This window comes from Pleurodeles waltl, chromosome 10 (genome assembly GCF_031143425.1).
Source record: "Pleurodeles waltl isolate 20211129_DDA chromosome 10, aPleWal1.hap1.20221129, whole genome shotgun sequence".
NCBI classification, from domain to species: Eukaryota; Metazoa; Chordata; class Amphibia; order Caudata; family Salamandridae; genus Pleurodeles; species Pleurodeles waltl.
The window spans coordinates 622,782,330-622,802,120 of NC_090449.1; the positions used below are offsets into that span (position 1 = coordinate 622,782,330).

A 19,791-nucleotide genomic window follows, 5' to 3' on the forward strand; every position below is an offset into this window, starting at 1 on the left:
ACTGTGAGAAACTGGGGCTGATTGCAGAGGCCCCCTAACTTTTTGCCCCCATTTTCCACTTTATGCTGGTGTTTTCCTGACTCTGCTGGTGCCCTGGGTACTGCTAACCAGTCCCAGGGCCTGTGCTCTGTGTAAAATGGATATGCAAATTAGGCTAATTATAATTGGCTAAGTTAACCTACCTATAAGTCCCTAGTATATGGTAGGGCATGTAGGTTTAGGGACCACAGCATAGGTGGTGCACACCTAGGTGCATTGCTGAGGTGCCCAGTGTCATTTTAAAAGCAAGCCTGCCTTGCTGGCTGCTTTTAAATTAAAGTTATATGCAAATTCGACTTTGGAATTAAAGGTACTTCCAAAGTCTTAAACTACCTTATTTTTACATATAAGTCACCCCTAAGGTGTGCCCTATGTGCCCCTAGGGCTGGGTGCCATGTAACTATAAGCAGGGACTTTATAAAAATAGATTTATAAGCCCTGGTGAGGTAAAAACAGCCAAATTCGTTTTTCCCTCATTGAAGTAAATGGCCTTCATAGGCTAGAATGGGCAGACTTTATTTTAAATTTTAAAGTCTCCTTAAATGTTACATACCAAGAATTTGGTATCAAATTGATTGTTATAATAAATCCCACAACTTCCAGTTGTTGGATTTAATATAACTAGTGCAGGTAAAAAGTTTAGACTTTACCTAAAAAGTTGCCAATTTCAGCTCTGCATTGTTTTTGCTCCTGTGCTCTGATTGGCCAGCCTGCAGCAGCTTCTGCCAGGCTACTTTAATGAGGTGTGAAGTGGCCTGACTTCACACAAAGGAATGTGCTTGGGGGAGAGAATCTCCCCTCAGCAGATGGGGAAGCAGGAAGGGGGAGGGCTGCCAAACTGGTCTTCAAAGGCAGAGAAGGACATCTGGAGCACCCAGCAACACCCCCACATCCTGCAACCCCAGACAGCTAGGTGCCCCCTTGATTAGATTAGGAGAGGGCAGGAGAGGGGTGTGTTTATGATTTTTAGCCACACCAGTGGGTGGGCTCAGCCAGATCTCTCCTCCAAAAATCAGATTCATCCATTTTGGATTTTTAGAGACTATTGCCTTCTGGGATGGATTTTTGCCACACTTCCCAGGAAGTGGTCATCACAGGGGGACGACCCTGTCCCTGATTGGAGGACCAGGGCCCCCCTGCTTTTCACCCAGGAGCAAGGATAAAACTGGCAGACCTGCACCCACGCCTCAGATCCCCACCAAATTTCAAGAAGAAAGAACTACAAGGAGAAGAAGGACTGCCCTGCTGGACCCCTGGCCTGCACCTGGACCCTGCACTCAGAAAGACTGCACCAGCTGCACACTTGGGCTTCACCACAAGAAGGACTTTGCCTGGCTTCCACTGGTTCAAGGAGGGACTCCCTGTTTGCTACAGGTGAAAAATTGCTAACCAGAGTCCCCTGCACCAACTCCTGAAAAAGTGACCAGCTGACCACTGCCCAGTGGCCAAAAAGGAGTTTGCGCCAGGTGCACTCTGGGAGTTGAAGTCCGCACTTCCCAAGGACCATCACAGAACTTCTGGACCCTTGGGGTGAGCTGTGGACCCCAAAAGAACCTTAAAAGAACATCTGGGTGAAGCCCCAGAAGTTTGGAAAAGATTGGAGAAATTTTAGAAAAAAGCTCCATAAAGTGACCGACTCGACGCGGAAATTCTAGCCGGCTTGCCTCAACCGCGACCCGGCCTGACTTCGTGGTTCGTCCCGGTCAAGAAAAACATCCGAAAAAGAGACTAAGTCCGAACGTAAAAAGTTGACCGGGACCTTCCAGCCATCGTATCCGAGAAGGGCTCCACGGACGTCGGATCAAGATCCAGGTTTACCCCGGTCGAAGGATTTTCATCTCGAAAAAACGACTAAGTCCGAAGGTAGAAATCACCACCGAGGAAACCGACTTCGCGTATCCGGACAAGGGCTCCAGGAGGTCGGATCCAACTGGCAGGTTCGTCCCGGTGAAGAAAAACTTCAAAATAAAGACTAAGTCAGAAGGTAACTTTTTAACCGAGGCTTCCCGCGACCTGTATCCGAGCAGGGCTCCATCGCGGTCGGCCTGAAAGTTTGACTTTGTCCCGGTCCTGGTGCAACCAGATGACCCGATTGGCACTTTTTGTTTCTATGCGCTAGAAAATAATAATACTTTAAAAATTCATATCTCCGGTTCCCCTGAACCGATTTTAATCGTTTTTGTGTCATTTTAAAGATAAAAATATAAGCTATTTTTATAAATTGGTTTTGGATTTTTAAACTGTTTCCTGTGTTTTATTTAATTACTGTTTTGTGATATTTGAATGCTTTACACTTTGTCTCCTAAGTTAAGCCTTGACGCTCGATGCCAAGCTACCAAGGGTAGAGCTGGGATTAATTTACTGAGACCTAATTGTACTTTTGTGGAGGTTTGTGGCTTGTTGCTAGGTGTAGGTACCTACCTGCCCTACCAATAACCCATTTTCCAACAGTAACTTACTGCTCTTTAGGGAAGCTCTGATTCACTAAACCTTTAGTCCGACAATCCACCCTCAATCCGCTGCTGCCCCTTTAAAAAAATGCCAGCAATGTAAGAGGGCTGAACGGGTTGATGCCGACCAATACTGCAGACCAGAGATGCTGCAGAGGTGGGCACTACTGAGGTGCATGGAGCCCTGCAGATTTGCGGGATTTCAGTGAGGGACTCACGTGATGAGAAAGGTGGCTCCCTGTGGTTGGGGACCTCAATGAGGCAGTGGGTGAACTCTGGGACTTCAGGGCTGGAGGTGGCCCTGCCTGTGTCGCCTTGACTGGCTCCAAGGCTCGGGGAGGCAATGGCAGCTGTGTTTGACTTGGCGACGGCCCGGGGAGAGGAGCAAAGGGGACACCCAGCTGACAAGGACCGTACGAGAGAGGCGGGCTGAACATTACATACACTGACAGCAGCGCCCGACCTGAGAATGGGAGAGACCACAGCCACCAATTTGGAGATCACGAGATGCGGTCACCGAGAGACAGCAAAGGGAGCCACGGATGAGACTGGCCCGCAAAGGAGGTGTACATTGAGGTGAGGGCCCACAGGAACTGCTAAAGGCTTGGGCATAGCCTGTTTGCTTCAGTGCAGCAACCCCTTCTCCTCCTTTGTGAACAGTGTGAAGTGGAGGCCATCAGGAGACTACTGGAGTCCTGCATGAGTGTGGCACTGGAATGCTCATATAGGCCGCTGGGAACCCTCTTATTGTTAGGTCAGAACGGTGAGGTCAGAAACACACATGTTGTCTTCTGTACAAATCACTAAGGAAGGGGAGTGATAGAAAGACTCACTATTGGGCGGTGGTGTTACACCTGACGGGCCTAGACTATTACTTACATCTGATGGGCCTAGACTATTAGTGAGACACTGGCTTAAGTGCAATGACTACAGGGGGACACAAGGGGCCTCCCTCAGTCCATCCGCCCTGTCACTGCAATCTTGAGGGAGCAAAAGGGCCTCACTGAGGAGGTAATGAGCCAGAGAGATGCATTGCTAGACACTGCACTAACTCAATAGGCCTGCCTGTAGACCAGTCACAAGTACAAAAAGCTTGAGAGGCTAAGGCATGGCAGGGGAAGGGGGGAGAGGCACAAATTCTGAAAGGTCCCAGGTTTGGAGGGCATTCACAAAGGGCGTTTGCCCTGCCCCTCTCCCCTTCCCCTGGCATGCAGCGGTGCATACCGCTCCATCATACATCCCCCCTACAGACTCAGCCGTGGAATAGAACTACCCCCAGACTTGCTCTCACCATGGTGGGAGGCAAGGGGTGCAAGCTGACTCAGCACAACAAAATGGATAAATATGGGATCCCCACACCCTCACAGCAGGAATCTGTGAATTCATCCCCAGATGCAGCACCAGACCCAGTTGCAACAATGCCGGAACTGACCCTCAAAGAAATGAAGGCACCCATCCAAGGGATAAAAGGGACTATGAAGCCAAAAATTCCTTGATTCCTTTCAAATTGAGATATCTCTGCTACGGGCCAATGTCAACAAAACAAATGACTGCTTGAGAGACACTGAAATGAAAGTGACAGAATCAATACTTCAGGTCAACTGCCTACAAAAAGACAACATCCTAAAGCAAGCCAAGCTGGAAGACGTGAAAGGAAAGGCCAGGCGCAACAATATATGCTTGATGGGAGTGCCTGACTATGGGGAGGGCCCTAGCATGGACCTATTCGTGGACCGTTTAGTATTCAACACTCTACACCACAGAGGCGTTCCAAATTTTTCTCTGTAGAGCAGTCCCATAGGAAGCCCAGGCCTCTACCCAGACAGGGGGCACCACAACAAATGATAATTTCCTGTATCTTTAACCATAGGGACCACAAAGCTCTACTCCAGGCAGCTGGGCGAAAACCAAACTTAAAGTTTGAAAACACAACGATCAGTCTCTACCCAGACTTAACACTTAAAGTACGACAGTAGGGACGAAGCTTCAATAAGGTTAAAAAACACACTCTGTGTCAAAGAACTGAAATACTTGATGCATTTCCTAGCTAAACTGAGACTGGTCGCTGAGGGCAAAACCTGGCACTTTGCCACCTCAGAGGAGGCATGGGAATGGCTGGAAGGCTGGTGCCCAGCATCCCGCAACTGAAAACGCATTGGCTTCTCCATGACCTTGCAGAGCAGCAGATGTGACCCAGTGCATTGCCACAACGATTCATAAAGCACAAGTGAAATAGGGAAGCATTGGGGACACACTGGGCCGAACTCTGAAAATAATGAAGACTGAACACTGCCATTGTTTGGATTCTGGTTTGTGTGGTGTCAAACACAGTGGGGGGGGCTGTCACTAACCCACGGAGGTGACACCAAAAACTATAATACACGCCCTGAGTGGGGGCAACCACAAACACACATTCGGTATGGGTGAGATCTACAAACAATTTTGTCTGATTGGTAAAACTCCCCCCTTCCACTTAAAAGTTTTACTAACACGTTCAAAGGGGCGACAGGCACTTTGCAAGTGGGCAAAGGTGACAGGGTGGGGGGAAGTTCAATGTTCATGTTGAAGAGCAGGTACGATCCAACTTATGGAGATACTATGCAGGGCACTGGAACTTACAAGCTGGGACAAGACAACTGACACATGCAGGAGACTTCAATGATGCAGCGCATTAGTAACTGTTCAAAAGTACTGTTCTGGAATGTGAATTGGTTGGGAGACTGGCTGAAGAGAGGGATTAAGAAGAGAAGGATAATAATGCAATACCTTCAAAGGCAAAACCTCAACATCGTATTACTTCAAGAGACTAATTGCCTCAGTAACTACTGTGAAACCATGTCTAGGTGTGGATATAAGATGTCAGCTCAAAAGGGTTTCAACTCCGACTCGCAAGGAGTAGGGATACTGCTTAAAAATAGCACTCCTTTCACTCCACATAAGACTTGGGGTGATCCTCAGGGTAAATATGTCGTACAAACTGGTACATGGGATGGCCTGACTATCAGCATTTGCTCGAAATATATTCCACTGAGGCACCAGAAGATCACGCTCCCAGTGTTGAGCACCCTCTTGCTACAGATGCTGGAAGGGATCTTAATTATGGGAGGTGACTATAACACGGTTATGGCCGAAGACATAAATAGACTTAAAACTACACAAATGGCCAGGGCTAACACCACCCTTGCCTCCTTTATGACTGCTCTTGGCCTCGTAGGCATGTGGTGCCTCTAGCACCCATAGGAACTCCAATATATCTTTTGTATCGGATACACCACAGTCTCTCACGACTAGATTACATATTCACACAAAACTTCACCATGGTCAGAATTGCTGAGGCTCAACACTTGGCCAGGGGAATCTCTGACCACTCGCCAGTATAACTTGAACTCTGGTGGGACTCAGGGAAGAACACGGGTCCGCAGCCTAGCAGTGCCTGGCACCTAAATGATCAAACCCTCATGAAGACGCTGCACCAAATGACTGATGCATATTATGAAATTAATCATGGGTCAGTCGGTTCAGAACTGACATTGTGACAAGTTTATAAAACTGCAATCATGTGCCAGACTTTCTCCCTAATTACAGAGGGGAGATTTGCAAGACCAAAACTTGACTAATGACTAACTAGAAGAGAAAATCAAGAACGTAGAAATAAAAGTAACAGGCAGCAAGACTGAAGATGCTACACATGCTCTTAGACTGAAGCAGAGGCTATATAGGGACCTAGCAGAGAAGGGGGCAAAGACATCCTTCAAAATGTCCCAGAGAAGACTATATGATGTAGGCAATAAGGCAGGAAACTTATTGACCTGGCTGGAAAAGCATGACCAAGACCATACCTGGGTCCTGCAGATAACTAATGACCGAGGATAGACGAAGACCAACCCTGACGACATAGCAGAAGAATTTGCCTGATATTACAAAGACCTCTATTCCGTGAGGGGGGAACCATTGGATAACTGATATAAAAGCTTTTCTCAGTGAGATCAATGTCCCTAAATTATCTGACAACCATAGATGGATGTTAGACAGTGACTTTGAACCCAGTGAGCTAAACCAAGCCCTACATTTGCTAGAATCAGGGACAGCAACCCAACGGTATCCCCATTGAGCTTTACAAAGGGTTTTCAGGTAAATTGGAGCCCCGTCTGCTTAAGATTTTGCTTCCAGCCACAGCATCTGGTCTGCTCCCAGAGGATCAGCGGCAAGGCACAATAGTGGTCATGCACAAAGAAGGAAAGCCCCTTGACAGATGTAACTTTTATTGGCCGGTATCACTACTCAACGCAGAGATAAAAATCCTTGCCAAACTGCTAGCTAACAGACTCCCTCAGATCATCACTTCTCTTATACACCGAGACCAATCTAGCTTCATGTCAAATTGGAGTGACTTAATCCTGTCGAGTTTTTGGAGTGATGGCAGGGGCAACAAATGACACAGTGTTTACCATGGTAGTGGCAATGGACGCTAACATGGCCTTTGACATGCTTGAATAGGACTATCTGTTTGTGGTACTGGAGAGACTGGGGTTCGGTCCCAATTTCATAGGCTGGATATGTCTCCTTTATCAGAGTCCTACAGCAGAAATCAGGGTGAGTGGGGTGATATCCTGTAAATTTGCCCTGCAAAGGGAGGCCACACAGGGCTGACCTATATCCCTTCTGACTTTTGCCCTTGCTCTTGAACCGTTAGCTTCCTGGGTCAGGAAAGAGCCCCTAGCACAAGGAATTAACTGGGGGTAGGGGGATACTTGGAAAGAGCTCATTTCCTACTATGCAGATGATTTCTTATTTTCCATTACTGACCCCACAACCATATCAACAATGATGCAGTTCCTACAAATCTTAAGGAAATACTAGAGATACACCATTAACTGGGGGAAGACTCTTATGCAGTAGATCACCAGCCATAGACCATGCCTGCGAGAGGATATGCCCATGCCAATGACTTAACAAGGGTTTAAGTACTTAAGGATATATGTGATGAAAGACCCCAAACTATTCTCTGGTAAAAACCTTGCCCCATGCTACACTACTTTGCTGCAGACGTACAGCATTGGGAAGCCTTACTGCTCTCCCTGTTGGGAAGAATGACGATGTTCAAAATGATGATGTTTCCCAGAATGATCTATGCCCTTCAAAATACCCCTTATCAAGTCCCTGTGGAATTGTTTCTCAAGAAAAAGGGCCTTACTCATTCTCCTCCTTTGGGATACTGCACCGCTGTGCATAAACCTACAGAAACTGATGCGTGGGGTGTATGAGTGTGGGATCGGTTTTCCCGATATATGAAAATACTATTGAGCCACGTCATTAACTGTAATTAATGATTGGGCATTGGCTGCCTGGGATGAATAGCGATCCAATTGGAGAGGCTAGCCTGGGGGACAGGAGGACTATTTGGGTCACTATATAAGGCGACAAATTTGCGGCAACTGCTACCATGCACCAAGATGGTGACATACCTGGAGGGAGGCTACTGCCTTTCTGGGGTGCAAGGGAAGGCTGACTGAAATAATTCCCCTTTGGACGTGCGACAGCCTATCGAAGTGGGTAAGCTCCAGGGGTTTTCAAAGTGGGATCTTATTGGGATATCCAAACTAGTTGATGTTTGGAAAGGTGGGGACATGTTCACATTCACCTACATGCGGTGTCAGTATAAACTAGGACACACAGAGTTGTATAAGTACCTTCAGCTCAGACATACACTAGCAGCACATATTCCTAGACATAGTTTGCTCAAAGACTCCTCGCCTTTGGAAGGTCATATATTGTCAGAGCCACTCCATAAGGGGGTCATCTCACTGATACATAAAAATCTGATTAATAGCTCTCCTGATATCCTACAGGAGCTTAAAACGTAATGGATATCTGGGATGGGTATTTGAGGATGGAGAATGGGAAGAGGCCACGGGTGCATTTCGGGAGAATACCATTAAAAGTGGGTTTAGGCTAGAACGATTGTGTACTTTGCATTAATACTACTACTCCCAGACAGCGCTTAATGCCATGGGCAGATGCACCACAAAAATGTGCTAGCGGGTGCGGGGAAGTGGGTACATTTCTCCATGTGCTGTGGACCTGCTCTAAACTACGACCATACTGGACGGCAATGAAGGAGATCATGAAAGATGTAATGGGATACACTGTGCCCGATTCAGCCAAATGCTGCATGTTGAATATCTGGGGCGACGATCCCCCAACTAGATATGGTAAGCTGTGGTTATCCTTGGGGTTGGGAGTAACTAAACTGAACATAGCCAGGAAATGGAGGGCAGGCCGGGCCCTCGAAGTGTCGGAGTGGAGTAATGACATGGACTGGTACATGCTAGCAAAAGAAACAATCTATCACAGGAGAAGGTGCCACAAAAATAGGAAAAAATCTAGTCTCCTTGCGAGAGTATAGAGGATTAATGTGAAAGTCAGTCACCTCGGACCTCACTATTGTGACACCATGTATAACAGGACAGTACATGATGATGTCCATTATCAATTGTCTCTGAATGCTTGTCTTAATTATCCCTCACAAATAATGCCTACTGTGTGATGTTTTGAAACCTGCCACTTTTTTTGTTTGTTTATGTTTCTTTCTCTTTTCTGGAAAAGCAATAAGAATATTTAAAAAGAACAAAGTCAACTATAAGTGTCTGGGGATGCAGAAGCAGGTCTATATGTCATCAGTGATCACCATGGAAACAATATGAGATGAAACTGCTACACTCCTATACGATCACTCATGGAAAGCATTTCTACTTTTTTATTGCTGCCTAACAGACTGCCTTTATTGTATTCTGAATAAATAAGCTCCCAAAGAGCAATGGAAAAGTAATGTATGGGTTAAGGACAGGAAAATGGATGTTGCCAGTTTCATGGTTTCAGGATGAATATATGTAGGTACATTGGACGTTTACAATAGTATGACCTGTTTGGTATTTTTAGATGCCAGATGGAAATGTGTCATTTTCAGGAACTGGCAGAACTGCACTTGGTGTTGCATTGGAAACCAAAATCGTCCCTGGCAAAAATGCTCAACCCAACTCTAAAGCAAAGGAGACCATTGGCACACTGGGAGCATGGTTATCTTACAGCATCCCTTCCAGCTCCGAAGCTGTTGCATAACCCATCCGTGAAGTGCCAGAATGTCAGAACAAACAGGCCCAATACCTCTTGTCTAGCCAGGTCCTTTTAGTTGTTAGCAAAATAAACTTCAGAGCACATTGAGTTTTATGAGTAAACACCATGGACCATAAGCACCACAATCTTGGCTGCGCCTAACCTTAGAAAGAGCATAACTTGGTCCCATATTTTTGGGCAGGCATTCTCTCCCCATCCTCTGCCCCTATGGTAAGCAGAGGTTGTTGCATAACCTGCTCTATCATTTGCACTGTTAACGATGTTCTTGGGCTAAGTAATTTCTTCCTGTGGTTGCTGCATAACCTCAGTGCTCAATATGTGCCAGTGGTTTCTGGTGCTCAGCACAGGCACTTAATTGTCAACACTGGCACTTATGACAGTCTGCCACCTGGTGGTCTTTTATGTCTAATTTAGAGATGAACACAACAACAGTTGTCTATTAATACAATATACATTAAAATGACTATTACCTGTGCCCCAAGCTATTATTATAGCTCTGGGGGGTCTGGAATATTCTGAATTATCACACTTGTATGAGTGTGATGGTTAGCAGTTTTGTTGGTGTTGTCGTTGACAGCGGTGTCAGAGGGAATGGGTGGCGCAAGAGATAGCAGCCTCCTTACAAGGCCCCTGGCACTAATTGTTATACATATTAGGCACTACATAGCCTGCACTATGGTTTGTACTGTTAATAATCTTCTTAGGCTAAGTCATTTTTTCTGTAATTGGCTTAGGTACTGGGTTCCCCAATGCACCTTCCTTACCCCCTTGCTTTTTCAGTTTTCACTACCGGTCTTTCTAAAATAACATCTCATTTTCACCTGTCACTTTCTTTCCATCTGTCACTCGTCAATTCTTAGATGTCTTCTTCTAATGCCTTACATCTTGACCCTTAAAAACTAAGATTGTCCTCCTCCTGTGATGATCTTTTTTTAATTGGTAAACAATTTTGAAGCTCTCATGTGATGTGGTTGAGCTCCTTCAACCCAAGCAAACTCTGTCAGCTTGATTATGAAATTCGTGCATTTATGGATTGCAGCAGTCTGTGATCTGCTTGAGCATGAGTCAACTTCTTGGAGTTCATGTGAGGAGAATGGCATGGGGAGCAGTTGAAAGAATACACGTGCACTGTGGGCTCAGGTATGAGGCAAGTGAGCCTGCCTCTTGTTTAAAAGACTGCCCTCATTGGCTCTGCCCCTGAGTCATAGCCAGCCCCTGTTTATCTGTTCCTGCTGACTCTACAATACTGACAACAAACACTAAGTATTTGGGGGCAAGGGGGATAAGTGTCACAACATGAAGATGGGAGTTTAAGCTAGGTTTCAATGGAACTCAGGGACAGTGAGAACCAGCCTGTAAGCTTGGTCACTGAATCTCCAAGCTATAGGAGTTCCTAGGACTTAATTAAACCTAACCACAACTGATGACTTGCAATGAGTTTTGCACTTTGGATGGTAATTATAATGTACCTTCAACAGAATGTTTTCCCAGCAATTTATGTTTTTTAGCAACGTGGGTCAGTATCTCATATTATTATAGAATCATTTTATCCGGTGACCATTTTTTAGTGACTGTCCTACGTTTTGTAATCATAGACTTTGGTCTATGACTGCAGAATACACATAAACCTCTCTGTGGCCGGATCCTGACCACAGTAACCCTACCCACAGTGCCTGCAAGGAAAGGCCTCCAGGAATGACTAAGAGCTCTTCCCAATACCACAATATTGATTCAACAGAGGATTGTCTGTGACCATAGAACGTGTGAAACATCCACGTCCTCAGTACCCGCTGTCCATGACATGAAACCAATTCATATGGGTACCGAGTACAGAGCAGAACACCAATCAATTACCGATGTACGAAAACGATAAAGGAGTACCAACATCTGATCTGTCTTTTTTATAGCACTAGACTCTTAATGTTCTTAACATACGTTTTTGGCTTATTTTATAAAGAACTGAGGTGAATGCCTGAATCTCATTTTAGAATAGACGTTTTCTGTTTTTGACCAAACTGAAGTCACAAAGAGCTTTAAAGTATAACCCATGTGCATATTCTATCTTCTGAGGGAGTTAGAACAGAAGAGGAATGGTGGACGAAAACCCTCCTGTACAAGCAGATGAGAGTGGAAAGAAGAAACTGGACATAATGTGCGCTCTATATATATACGTATACATGCAGTAGGAGGGAAAGAAGGATGGTGGAGAAAAAAAGAACATCAGGTTGGTAGGAAGAATGGGAGGAACATCGACCACACAGAGTAAAAAGGAAAAGATGAGGCACAAAGATGAGAGATTGGGCAAAAAATGAGACTAAAGTAAGTGATCAGTCACTGATGGGGAGGGGAGTGGAGCTTGATGAGGAAAAAGAGGTGATCATGCATGTTGTGTAACAGGGAAAGAGGAGGATAGGCACTTGGATGGCAATATAGAGAGCAAAATTGTAAGAGCTGTGTGGTGATTCACTTTCCAGTGTCGGGCTATACAAGTCACTAAAACCATTAATTTACATGCAGTGTACACGCCATCAAATATTCCAAACACTGGTAAGGCCAACACATGCGGCTTACATTTTAAGGTATGCCTTTGATATACATAATTAGGCACATGGTGGTGCCAATATTCCAAGCATATGAAAATGCCTGAAGAAGATACTTGCGAGTATAAAGCCATCCATGAGATGCTGTGTACCTGTAAAGATGACATCAGCTTTCACTACAGTCAGCTAAACCGGGATGTAGCCAGAAGCTTAAAATATCAAAAGTCACAGGCATACTGCAGTATAATCAAAATCTAAAAGAACAGACATTTAAACGTTGCCTGTGTGTGTGTCTACATGAGCACATCTATAGCCACGATCATCAACCTGTTCTTTATAAATATAAATATTTTTTTGTCATGAGATGCTTAACCAATGTAGCTCAGTCTCTAGGTAAAATCATTCAAATACTTTCCCTTGACATCAGAAAAGGGAATTCCCTTAATGGATAACCAACCCTCCCCACTTCTTTCTCCCAACTCTCCACTACTCTCACTAGGCCTACTTCAACGTATATGAATTCTTCCTGCTTCAAAACACCTTGGCTCATATTTATTTGGAAGCTATGCCTCACATAAGCGAAGCCTAATGGTATCTCTGATCTATTGAGGTTACTGTGTGTATCACACTCCAGGCCCTCTCCCTTTGCCAAAGTACAAAAGATCTAAGTGCCCACCCTGCATTTCACAATATTCTACCCCATTAAATGTTTTTTTCTCATTAGTGAGTCTCCCTAAATAGCACAACAGTTGATTGATTCATCACTGAAGTTCCAGCAACTTCCATTACTGATTCAACCCTCAGTCATCACCCCGGATTAACCAATTTATCCATTAGTCAACTTTGTCTTTTCTCTGTCACTAGTACCCTATCTGATGTGATTACTTTGATTCATGGGTTCTTTCCAGTTTTTCCCAGTGCTCGGACAACCATCAGATCCGGCCCATGACTATAAAACTAATAAATACATCTACAAATGTACAATGTGTGAATGCACATTAGTGTGTTTCCAGGTGTCACCTTAGCCCTGGTGCTACCAGTTTACAATGATATGTTTCTCATGGTAATCACATCGACAAACAATGCACTTGAATAGTGCGAGGGTGTCACAAGATTGTAGAGTCAATTATGTTATCCATTTCACAGGGCGACAAAGATGAGATTTAACAACGATACAGAAACAGAGAGACAACAGCCACACTGAGCAGACATAAAGGAAAGCACCTAATACCCGCTCAGAAATGTACAAAATAGCCCTGTACCTAAATAAGGCTGGGGTCCAAGAGCGCTTGATCATAACACTCACAGAATTCATTCAACCGTACAGCGGTAAACTAGCAGCTGTTGGCCCCAATGAGTCTGGCACTTGGTTTGCTGGTACAAACATGAGTTCTGTTAGTCACAATTGTCTTCATGGCAGGCTATAACGCCAAGAACAGTTTCCACCCAATGAATAGCAGTGGCAATAGTTGCCTAATATCACTCAAATAGGACTAGCTGGCACAGATGTCCTCTATTCAAACTGGAACAGCAGGAACAGGATCTACCTGAAGAGAGACTGCGGCGGTTAGAACCAGCTGCACAGACAGATGGCGAACTTGCTACACAACTGCGGTTTGCCCTGCTATGAAATACTCAAAACGTTTTTACTAAAGCCCTTCACCCACGTCAAGCTGCACATGAAAACAGTTTTGCTATGAAATTGATATTATGCCTTTTCAAGCCACAAATCGTGAACGTTTTGGGTTACAGCTGATGTTTATTGTATGGTTTTGAACACACAATTTGGCTGTAGTAGATACATGTGTGTTTCCTACTTACCAAAACGGAACTGGATGGAACAGCCGGTCCAAGTCTCTCTTCCAAGCCCTCTGCACAAGCGCGTAGACAATCGTGTGACCACACTTTCTCACGAATCTTCAATAGATTCATCCCAGATCCTGCAATACCATAGCACAGCATATCACAGGTGTGTACGGATGAATACGAATACAAAGGGTATATGCATAGACCTGAACAGAGTTTGTCTACTTTGGTAAATCTTCGGCGTTTATCTTTGTTGCTATAAACGTCTTTAAAGTACCAAACATAACATAGCATACCATGTGTGTATGTAAAGTACACTTGTTATCCAACAAAACGAAACTCATTTTATTCCCCACAGAAGGATGAATGGCTGAATCGGCATACCAGGATTCAAACCTATGACTAGGAGATCAAACACACATTGAAGGAGTAGATGCCTTAGACCACTGAACGACCTGAACTAGCACTGTGTAAAAATGGGAAGGGAAACAAAAACAGTAATCCAGGAGTACAGTTATCAACAGTGTAGTGATTGCAGTGGTATCAGGGTCCATAGGAGCTGCGGGACCTACACACTCGAATTATGGCTGCCTTTTAATTCCTCACCAGAAGCTTAATGGCCCATTGTATTTGCTTGCATTGTGATCTTTGGTACTTTTACCCAACCACTGGGCTAGTCCCTAATTCTTTGTTTCGCATACAGACTAAATTATCCCAAAATGTGCCAATTTGTTAACATAACGTTCATTTAAATGGTCCTAGGACAATTATGCACCACTATTTTTAGATGACACAGCTTGCACTTCAGCCAGCACAGTTTTTCACCACCATCTCCTGACAAGTGCAAAAAATTACTTTTGCACTGAATAAGGACCAATGCAAAAACAACACTTTGCCCCAATGGGACCGTCAAATTAATGAAAATGTAGCTCCAAAATTGTATCTATGCAATCTTTGTAACCCACAATTGTCAGTGCAAAACTGCACTAGCATCACTGCAATCCATGGGCATTATAAATTGTAATCACTGCGAAAATACCTGTCTGAGCAGGAATTGCAATTTTATGTGACCTGGGGCCATATGTACAAACACTTTTTCCCATAGACACAGAATTGGTAAAAACCTTTGCTACATCTGGCCCGTAGTAGTCTCTACCTTACCGTGTTTTTACCAGGTGCGATACATTTCAACAGGTAAACCAGGCTGGAATCTTATTGGTGAAAAATGCCTGGTAAGTACATGACACACAGATTTTTATGTGGTAAGCATCAAAAGTGTTTGTATTATGTCAATTTTCATGGTAAAACACTGAATAGGTGGTATTTATCATACAGGATAAATTCCGAACTCTTCAGTATCAGCTTTTATCAAGTGTAATAATTATCACACACAACACTGGGGCATTTCTAATGTGGCTCTATATAATTAGATCCTTTCCCAATTCACATGTTCTCATGGTGGTGAATTGGCAATACTTAACAGTTCATGAGGAGTGGCTGGAATCAAAAGTGCAGTTTTCTTCTAGAACAACATATTCGCTCTCAACATAAAGGGGGTCTTAATGAGTTTGATGGATGTAAAAGACTGTCTGCCAAACTCCAGCGGTCAGGTTACTGCCAGTGCTGTCCCCTTTCCGCAGGCCCCATTACGACTTTCCCGCTGGGTCAGCCTGCGGGAACAGAATTTCCGCCCGCTGGCCCAGCAGGAAACAGCCCACAACATTGATGCTGGGTCATAATTGAGCCAGCGGCAATGCTGCAATGCACAGTGTGCACCAGCACTCATACCACTTTTTACTGTCTGCAAAGCAGAGTGAAAAGAACGATGGGGCTGGCCATGGGGGCCAAGTGCATTGACAGTGCAGGGGTGGGCCCCTGCACCCCATCTCCACTAGACTTTACATGGCGGTGCTACGGCCATGTAATCGCCTGCAGGGAAGGGACTCTGGTGATGCTGTCAGTCTGACTGTGGCACAACCACCAGAGGAGAAATGTGGCTGCCGGACTGCCACATTGGCGGCGCTCTGACTGCCACTGCAACCCTGCCGGTCTCAAGACAGCCCTGGTCATAACGCCCATAGTGCTAATGTATTCCCTAACACTACGAAAAGGTTACATAAAAAAATTCTCAACTAGCTGCTATTAAAAAAGTCCCGGATGCTGTAGAGTAGCTGTCAGACTTTTGGCAGCAGAACCTAGTTTAACTGGTATAACTATAAACTCTTTAATTCCGTTTTTTGGCACACTAGACAAACACACATCCAAACTGAAAGGACCTGTTAGCTCGTTCAGCTTCTAATCAGTATATCAGTGTTTGCAGAAAGCCAAGAGCTTTGTCTTGCTAAAGGTAGCACGGTTTACATGTCAGGAAAGCCACATGCTGGGCAGCAGTAATCTTAAAACAACAATACCACAAACTGATTTTTAAGTCAGACAGCACCTAGAACAAGGACATAAACAATTATCTTGCTTTCCCGTTCATGTAGTCATTCTTCAAAATGCAGTTGTTGTGGGTCATTAGCATGAATATCTAAACCATCATCCAGTTGTTCACTGCTACAACCTAAGAAAAGATGAAAACAAAAGTTGTTTCCCACTTTTATGACATCACTCAGGGAAACATTCATCACCCCTGAGTTCTACCGCCTTGTCCTGGTCTCCAGAGATCCAAGCAAAGTGGCGGAATGGTGACAGGCTATTAGCAAGAGCCTTCTCTCTGCTCTCAATGTAAGAGTGCAAGCACAGCATTAGGTGCAAAAGGTACAGTGGGCATTTGGAGTCGGTGGAAGAAGGCCAGGTATTATTTTTTTTATACTTGGATGAGGGGAAGGGGAGAGTTGAGGAGAGGGTGGTGTAGGTGTGGCTGGGATCCCAGGTAACATATCAATTTTAGAAGGGTGGGGTTAATGCAAAGATGTTTGGGATGGGTGGCAGTAGGTCAGGATTTTATTTATATTTCCAAAGGAGAGAAGAGGCCATGATGGATGGCTATGTTATGTATGAGGTTGTATGACACAACCACGCATGCCTTAACAACCTGGTCGGAGCCAAGACCGTGAGTTTTCCATGCATGCCTTTACAACAAATTTTGTTGTAAAAGCATGCTTAGAAAAGGCATATGTGGAAACAGCACACATGGTTGTGTCACAACCTTTAAAAAGTACCCCAACCCCCCTCACCCGCCCTGAGGCCCCCAAAACTACCCCCACCCTAATAAGTAAACTACACAGACACCCCCACCCTCCCTGACCCCTAACACCTTCCCCCACCCCTAATAACTAAACTAACCCGACCCCCCACCCAACCTAAGCCCTAAAAAAAACGACCCCAACATCCTGCCCCTAAACAATAAACAACCCCGAAACCTCCACCCACCCTGAGCCCTAAAACCTTCCCCCACACCTAATGAACTACCCGACCCTCCCACCCATCCACCCTAAACCCTAAAAAATAAACTACCCAACCCTCTCCACCCCACCCCTAACAAGTAAACTACCCTGACTCCCCACCCACCCTAGCCCTAAATCCACCCCACCGCTAGAAACTACCACAACCCTGTCCCAGCCCCACTTACGTCACCATGTCCTCTCCCAATCCTTCCTCCTCTCCTCCCTCCTCCTGCCCTTCCTTAAACCTTCCCCAACCCTAAAAAATAATCTACCTCACCCCACCCCACCCCAAAAAATAAACGACCCCGCCCCTCCACTCTGCCCCTAAAAATAAACTACCCAACCCCCCACCCTCCCTAAGCCCTAAAAAATAAACTTCCCTAACCCCACTACTACACCCCTAAAAAAAAAACTACCTGACACCCCCACCCACTCTAAGGGCCAGATGTAGTAAGAATTGATTTTGCGAATCAGAAATTGCGAGTCGGTGAGACTCGCAATTTCCGAGTCGCAAAATCATATGCAGAATGGTGTCCCAGACACCTTCTGCGAATCGCAAGGGGGTCGCAAAGACCCACCTCATTAATATTAATGAGGTGGGTCGCAATTTGCGACCCCCTTGCGATTACCTGCACTCACAGGGATGGTGGTCTGCTGGAGACAGCAGACCTCCATGTCTGTGACTGCTTTTTTAATAAAGCAGTTTTTCTTTTGTATTGCAGTTGCAATACAAAAGAAAAAATGAAACCATTTGGTTTCGTTTTTTCAGAGTAGGCAGTGGTCCATTGGACCACTGCCTGCTCTGAAAAAATAGTTTTGGCGGCATTCACAAAGGGGAAGGGGTCCCATGGGGATCCCTTCCCTTTTACGAATGAGTTAGCACCCACTTGACATGGGGGCTAACTGCAAATTGCTTTGCGACCGCATTCGCGGTCACAAAGCAATTCTGCATCACGGTGCGAATCGCAAATAGGAAGGGAACACCCCTTCCTATTTGCGATTCGCATTCCCATTTTGCGAGTCGGTACCGACTCGCAAAATGGGAATGTGCATCGGGATGCGCATTTGGCATGGCGCAAACTGCGAATTTCGCAGTTTGCACCATGCAAAACGCTTTTTACATCTGGCCCCAAGTCCTTAATCCAGTCCTAAAATCTACCACCAACCCTGCCTCTGCCCCACTTACCTCATCGTGTCCTCTTCCGATCCACTAGACTGCTCTCTGCCTTAACAATGCATATGCGTAGTTTGGCACACGCATGGTTAAGGCAGAGAAAAAGGCAGTCGTTGTTCAGGCAAGAGTTGTTACGCTTGCATGGGAAATGCCCACGTTGTTGAGGATGCGTTGTTTAGGACGTTTCCCTATGTATGGTTCCTCTGTCCAGCTGCAAACAACTGTAGAACGCAGGGCCATATGATCTGGGGGTGGGGATACATATTATAACATTGTGGTGGGTAAAAAGTGAATAACAGATTTTTTCACCTTCGATTATTTTGAGTGCCATACACTTCTTGAACTTCACTCTTACTGTCTATTTAATGTCATTCAAAACTCATTGATGTAAAACATCCAGTTCTCCACTGTTACCCAGCTATAATTCTATGGGCCATAAGTACAAAGTATTTTTGTGGTCGGAAATGAACCGATTCACAGAAATGCTTTTCAAATGTACAAAAGCACAAATTGTGATTCTGTAACATGGTACCAAATTACAATTTGCGTTAGCAATTCAGTATTTGGAAGGGGTGTGACTACGGTGTACTTTGCAAATACCGAATCAAGTTGGTATGTATTACTGTTTTGCAACCAAATTCTGGAATTAGGAAATCTCAGTTCTACATTTTTGTACACCTGGCCCTGAATGCACTGATTTTGGAAACCTTTGAGATCACTAGATCCCATCCCTTTAAATCTAATAAAATCAATAATTATTTTCAATTCATCAACAAGATAAAATCAGCACAGTAATATAAAAAAATCATTAAAACTGCATTAGGGATTTGATGTCCCGAGCACACTTTATCAATCAGTGCTTAACTTGTGGAGGGCTCTACAAGTGGTAGGCAACTGGACTCATTTCAGATCATTAGGACCTTTTATCATTAGACTTTGATTATGACAGAGAAAGGAAGAAAGATGTAAAAGGAAGAAAGATGGGGGAAGAATAGGATAGTGCAAAAGTGAGAAAGGGAGAAAGTAGGGATGAAAAATAATCTGACGAGAGACAGGAAGTGTAAGAGTGTGGAGGAAACAGGCAGGAGGAAGAATCAAAACTAGGCAACTGTTCAACAACCCAGCATTCAACAGCACCAGCAATAGGTTTCAGAGAAAAACTTTGGACCCCTGTACTTATTTCTATTTATATAATTATTATTTTTATTATTAATGTTATTTACAAATTAAGCACTGCCCATCAATCAAATTTTGCACGA

The 19,791-nt window shown here is 44.7% G+C and overlaps 1 protein-coding gene across 4 annotated transcripts in view; it reads right to left on the reverse strand.

The window, feature by feature from the left end:
* XYLB (xylulokinase) overlaps positions 1–19,791 on the reverse strand; it is an 830,291-nt gene that overhangs the window by 616,869 nt on the left and 193,631 nt on the right. For all 4 annotated transcript variants that reach the window (XR_011199144.1, XM_069211091.1, XM_069211089.1 and 1 more), the window contains one exon: positions 13,985–14,103. Coding sequence is in view for 3 of the 4 variants with exons in the window: in XM_069211091.1 (XP_069067192.1) it covers positions 13,985–14,103 (119 nt within the window). In the remaining variant the exon portion in view is untranslated. The remainder of the gene's footprint in view (positions 1–13,984; positions 14,104–19,791) is intronic.